A 6,957-nucleotide genomic window follows, 5' to 3' on the forward strand; every position below is an offset into this window, starting at 1 on the left:
AGATGTATAATTATATTTTAACTCCTTCAATAAAAATATTTTTTTAATTATTAAAAAATGTCATCTTATTACAATAATTATTTAATCACTAATTTTCTTAAGAAATACTATTTATTAATTTGAAAGACAAATAATAGGAAATGATAAAATATTTTTAATTGAAAATCATTTTAAATAACGTTTACATTATTTATATATTTTAAATACGAGTCATTAATATATATATATATATATATATATATATATATATATATATATATATATATATCCCAAAAGATATAAAGATAATTTTATAAGAGTGAGATAAATAATTAATTTATTAGTATGTAATCATATTTAAATGGTTAAAATTAAGGTTATATATATTGGGTAAAACTAGAAGTTGAAGTAATTGAAAAAATATAAAACGATAGAAAAATAATAAAATTATGATTTATCTAAAATAGATAACAAGGAAAATAAATAAATATATTAAGAATAAAAGTGAAAAAATATAAAAGTTAGAAATTAATATTTTAAAATATTTAACTTTTAAATAGCGTTTCAAAAAATATTAAAAACTATCGAGAAGTTACTTAAAAAAACTTACCATACAACAAAATATTTTACCGAATATAATCTAATACCAAATAATTACTTACTCTATGTTTGGGAGCACGTTGAGATAGGGTGGCATGCATCACACGAGCCAATACTACGGTGTGAAAAAACTTGTTTGACGGTTCGATAATACTAATTCAATAATATTAGAGTTAATTTTTAATTATTTTTACCGGGTGAAAAAAATATTTTATTGAATAAATAATTATTTTTAATAATTTTTAATATTTTTTGAAATGTTACTTGAAGTAACATTTTTAAAATATTAACTCCTAATTTTTTATATTTTTTTATCATTTATATATTTATTTAATTTCTTAATTACCCTTTATAAATAAATCATGTTTTAATTACTTTTATAATATTTTACACTTTTTAACTTCTTTAACCATTAATTTTATTAAACATTTATAATTTAACAAGTTAATTTTTTAATTTTTAATTTTAAATTTCGAATTAACTTTTTGTTAATTTTATCCAACATAGCTTAAATAAAAATAAGATACACACTTATTAAGTGACTTTTAAAAAAAACATCACATTTGTTTTAATCTTTATGGTAAAATCTCTTGGTTCATCTTACGTTTACATTTAAAAATATATCTTAATAAAAATAATAATATTAATTGGTGACAATACCTATTTTTTGTGAAAAATTTGGGAAAATGTGGTCATTAGAAGTGAAAGAGCTGAATTTGGCTAAGAATAATGATACAATCGGGGCGACCAATGGAACCCCAAGCCCCACGTTCTCCCCCTCACCCCTCATCATATGCATTTATTTACTTCCCTCCAATCCCTGCACGTGTGTGACCCATTCCCATCTCAACCCTTCATCATGCCTTCTCCACCATCGGACGCTCCTCCTCATCCCACACAATAACCGAACCAATCCAATCTCTTACGTCACCCACCTTTGACTCTCTCTATCCCATTCATTCCATCTTTAAACGCCCCATTCTCTTTGATTTCCCACTGTCTCAACTAAAGAACCATGGTGAGAGCAAGAGACGATCTATGCATAAGCGTTCCCAGCTTCTTCAAGTGCCCCATCTCTCTCGACGTCATGAAATCCCCTGTCAGCCTCTGCACCGGAGTCACCTACGACCGCTCCAGCATCCAACGCTGGCTCGACGCCGGCAACAACACCTGCCCCGCCACCATGCAACTCCTCCATACCAAAGACTTCATCCCCAACCGTACTCTCCAAAGCCTCATCCAGATCTGGTCCGATTCGCTTCTTCGCCACCCAACCCCTTCCGAACCGCTCCCTTCCCCTGACCAAGTCCTCCGAACCGTCTTCGACTTCAAATCCGACTCGGACTCCCTCCGGTTCGGTTCGCTCTCGAAACTCCTCCTCTTCGCCAAAGATTCTCTCCAAAACAAACTTTTCCTCGCAAAATTAGAAGGCTTCGTGAATCAACTCGTTCGCTTCCTCCATAATGTCGACGTCGGAGTAACCGCGGGAACGAGTGTTGAATTTCTCGAACAAGTCGTTATCGTGTTGGGTTTGATTCTCGATAGCATCGAGGATCGCGAGGGATTGAAAAACTCTATGCTGAAAGGAAAGAAACAAAGCTTAGATTCTCTGCTTTTAGTTCTCCAACGAGGAAGCTTGGAATCAAAAATTGCCTCCGCTAGGGTTCTTCAATTCGTCGCCGTGGACGCGGAGGCGAAGATTTCAATCGCCGAGAAGGAAAGTGTGGTGGCGGAGTTGCTGAAATCGGCGGCGCCGGAGAAAGATGCGGCGCTGATCGAGGCCGCTCTGGCGAGCCTGGTGGCGATTTCGGCGCCGAAGCGGAACAAGTTGAAGCTGGTGAACCTCGGAGCGGTGAAGGCGATGACGAGGCTGTTGACGGAGGCGAATTTGGGCGCCGCGGCGGTGGAGAAGGTGTTGAAGATTGTGGAGACGGCGTCATCGACGAGGGAGGGGCGGAGCGAGATATGCGAGGAGGCGACGGCGGCGTGTGTGGCGGCGGTGCTGAGCAAGGTTCTGAAGGTGTCGAGCGCGGCGACGGAGCACGCGGTGACGACGCTGTGGAGCTTGTGTTACCTGTTCCGCGATCGCAAGGCACAGGAGGCGGTGACGCAGAACAATGGCTTGACCAAGATTCTGTTGCTGATGCAGAGCAATTGTGCGCCGCACGTGCGACAAATGTGCACCGATTTGCTCAAGATTTTTCTGGCGAACTCCAAGTCTTGCCTTTCGTGCTACGACACCAAAACCACGCATATCATGCCGTTTTGACGCTCTCTCCCTCACAATCACACCACGTAGTAATTAAAATTGCTTGTAAAATGTAAATCAAACCAAATTTTGTTTGTTCATAGACAAATTTAAAAAAAAAACCAATATCACAAAGGGAAATATTCATTTCGAGCTCCTTACGTTTAGTGTCAATTGTGAATCTTAATGGTCTTGCACTCTTACTAGTGTGTGTGCAATGCACGAAGCTTGCCAACGATTTGGACACTGTGTGTTTAATTTTTGGTTGAGGATGAGCCTAATTTACATTTGTCAAACTAATTATTATTTGTTTGTTTGCATTCGTGGAGAGTAATTCGATTTGGGCAGTATCTTTTCTCACTTTAGAAAAAGTAGGCAGGCAACTAAAGAGTGGGCGATTAGTTTTTCCTCTTTTGTATTAAAAAAAAAGAAGACTTGTAATAATAAAAAAATGTTTTTATAGATCGTGTGCAAAGATTTATAATAATTCATGTTTTCTTTCTAAAAAAAAAGTGATTTCGGTAGTGGTGACTGCTATCAGTATTCAAATCAAGAAGAATTCAAGCATAGTGGTTGTTTAGTTACTTATTTATTGATAATATAATTATTTTTTAATAAAATATATTTATTACAAGAGTTGTAATGTACTAATTTTAAATTTATTTGAAATACTAATAATTAATTATTGTTTTCTTAATTTTTAAAATGCAGTAACAAATATTTGAAACTAAATTAGAAACATAAAACCTTTTCCATACCAAAATAAAAAAATAGAAACCTAAAAAAACGTGAAACTTGAGAGAGAATGAATGAATATGAATTTCACTTGGAATGCATTGGTTAGGGGTTTTACTAGGTAATTGGATAATTACTCGAGAAGAGAGTCTTTTGTCATTTTTGCCCAATAATAACAAGGCGGTTTTTATAAATATATCATATAAACCAATTTGGTGCTTAAGTGAACACTACTACTACTAGAGTACTAGTACAATGTACCTGCGTTTTTAATGATACTAGTAGAATAATAGCGAGATTCCGGAACTGTGCGGGTATGAAGTTCCGGAGAGAAGTGAAGAACTTGAAGTGACTTAGGGTTAAGATTTTAATTTGATGCACATAAAGCAAACAATTTGTTGAGAAAGAAAGAGACAGAGTGCCGCAAAATGCTGAAATATGGTTGCTTTGCTGACTGTAACGGGAACTTTCTCTTTCAATTTAAAATTGTTTGTTTGCTAGAAAGGAATGAAAAGGATGGGAATCTCAATTGAAAAAGAAATGGGATAAAAGAATGGAGAGGGAGACATTATAGGTTTGACCACTCCAATCCCTACGGCATACATGCAAAATAGGAATGCTTATAGGGCCCTAAACAATACCCACCCTCCATTATGAAATTTTTAAATAACCTCATCAGATTTCTTAAATCTTGATAAAATAATTAGCCGATCCATAATCTTGAGAAAAAGTGGACATATAGTTTACCAGATCTACATCAAATACAACTAGTTTGTCAATTGCGACAAAGTTATTAATTGTTTGCTCCATTCAGCTCCCTCCAATTTTATTTCTGACCCAAATACAACAAATGCACGCCACTGATGTAGACTTAAATAAATAATGGATTCAAGCATTATATTTTTCTACCTTTATTTTCTCTTACAATACACCTAACCATTAACCAATGACTTATAGCAGCGCATAAATTATATCCGCACCACCAAAATCATTTTAAAGCGAGTTTTTAGTTAGTCGGTGTAATATTGTAATACGCCCAATATATGAAACTCCCCAAATTTTGAACGTGGCAGAAGTAAATTTCTCTCTCTCTTATTCTCTATCCTCCCATCCAAATATATCACCGGTGTAAATAAATTATAGATATAAAATACATGTTCGAAGCTTATGTAGATTAATTGATTGAAAAATATTGTACAATATGCTATGGCGAATATCCTGATTTATAAGTGAATGAATTGTTTAATAAAACACAAATATTCATAAAATTATTGATTATTGATATAACATCACTATGTCAAAGTTTGTTTGTTGGGAATTGAATTTTTTGAGTTGTGTGAAGAACGTGGCTTGCCGCACGAAGCAATACAAAGGAAAAAGATGGGAGGGAAAGCATGGTTGCAAAATGTGCCGAGCCTTATGTTTGTCCTAGCTTTTGAATAGATAGAATGAGAAAATAATAGAGAGACTGAAAGGAACTAAAATCTAAAAAGAGACAGACAACGAAAAGAGGCTAAAGAAGATAGCTGTGCTTAACTGAGATTATGATTTAAGGAAGTAAAAAAAAAGCAAATATTTAATGAAATTATTTATTATATTAAAAATTATAGCAATTATTTAATAATTATTTTTAATAATAACATGTTTAAAACTCCCATTAATTTGCTGACCCAGTCAAAAAAAAAAAAAAAACTTGCTGACCAAGCATCAAACTCTCCATATTTAATTTGATTTGGTTATGTTTGCATATCTCAAATAGAGTTATTCTTATTCAAAAGTTAGATTTAAATGAAAAACCATCCAACTTGGTCAAAATAGATCTAATTGGATTTCATGGATTTAAGTTAATTTTAAATTTATAAACTAAATTGAATCAATCCAATCTAGAATATATTGGATTAACATGTATAGTTGAATATATAAAGTTTTAAAGAACTTTATAATCTATTTGTGTATGTAAGTCTAAATGTATAAGAGGAAAATCTAATCCAAAAGACTAGATTTTTAGATGAAAAATTTTAAAGACTTAAAAGTACTACATCATCAAGTAATTTATTTTATTTAATGTGAGACTCTTTAACATTAAACACTTGGGCTACCGGAAAACATACAGAAGGGACCAGGTTGGAAAGTTACAATCTACTGGAGTAGAGGTTAGTTGATATTTTTACTCAACAATTGTAGTAAAAGTACTTCCTAACCACAATAGTTATCACTGTCCAATATATATCTACAGCAACCCGAAACCTCCTTGTTACAATTTAGGATGCACCGAAAGAGATACGGGGACATATACGGGAACAAGGACGAGAAACAATAAATCTAGAAATTCTAAGATACGGGTACGGTTAGGAAACAACAAATTTTTTTAATATTTTTTATTATTTAAAAAAAACTGAAAAATAAAAAAATCATGAGAAATATGTAACAACACTAGCATATTATAAACTTCTATCTAAATAATAAATGAGTGTACAATAAAATTACTCAATTAACCTCAGTTAAATTATTGATAGTTGTTCAAAAATATGGGTACAAATGTCATTTAATAATACATCAACTTTTATTCTTCTAAAAAAACACCCTCAGCCTCTTTCTCACGAAAACAAATGCTTTCTTCCTTCTTCCTCTATCTTTCTCTTCTACGCTTCATTCTTCTTCTCTCCGCCAATCTACTCCGTTGTCATGTCGCCTTCTCCACCAAATCCCTCTCCCCTGTCTTTCTCTTTTTCTTCCTCCATCTTTTCACAGGTGTAGATCCTCTCTTGCTAGTAGCCTCTCCAGCCAACTTTTTTGAATTGTTGATCTTCATAGACAGATAAGATTGAAAGTTACAAATTATAACCAAAACGCAATGTTAATGTACATCATCTCTGACCACCAAACAACACTGTTGCACCATTGTCGTCGTGCCGCACCATCTCTGACCAGAACCATCTCCTCCACCCTTCATCCACCGTGACCAAACTTCGACCACCACCAAACAGCATTGTCGCACCACCATCGCTATGCCCCATCGTTTTCGACCACCACTTGCTTTGGACTGTGGGGATGCGTGTGTAGGATAACATCATCCCCAATACGTCCCCACAAAAGGTCACTGCCATTCCCATCTTGGTCAACCGTATCCAAGAAGTCAACGTCGTCCCTTGTCTGTCCCCTTGCTATACCCGTCACGTCCCCGTCTTGCATCAAATGTGCCTCATTTAAAGATGCATCCATTTCTCATATTCCATATGTTCCATATGGCTAACACCCAAACAACCATCCACTTTTCCACCTCATGCTTAGATTGCAAAAACTGAAAATGTTTCCAATAGTGCAATTAGGAATTGGTTTCCAAGTTGCACAATCTGATTTTTAACTTCTCAAGCATTGGTTTCCAAGAGTTCATC

General features: G+C 34.5%; 1 protein-coding gene across 1 annotated transcript; it reads left to right on the forward strand.

Annotated features, from left to right (window-relative positions):
- The first annotated feature begins 1,493 nt into the window (after positions 1-1,493).
- LOC114415763 (U-box domain-containing protein 27-like) lies at positions 1,494-3,147 on the forward strand. Its single transcript, XM_028380601.1, has one exon. It carries the CDS (start codon positions 1,595-1,597, stop codon positions 2,846-2,848), a length of 1,254 nt encoding a protein of 417 aa, XP_028236402.1. The 5' UTR covers positions 1,494-1,594; the 3' UTR covers positions 2,849-3,147.
- Positions 3,148-6,957: the final 3,810 nt, after the last annotated feature.

This window comes from Glycine soja, chromosome 6 (genome assembly GCF_004193775.1).
Source record: "Glycine soja cultivar W05 chromosome 6, ASM419377v2, whole genome shotgun sequence".
Classification (NCBI taxonomy): Eukaryota; Viridiplantae; Streptophyta; class Magnoliopsida; order Fabales; family Fabaceae; genus Glycine; species Glycine soja.

Bases quoted from the DNA above. Each gene is read 5' to 3' on its own strand.
- LOC114415763 (XM_028380601.1), top strand. From the start codon at position 1,595: ATGGTGAGAGCAAGAGACGATCTATGCATAAGCGTTCCCAGCTTCTTC.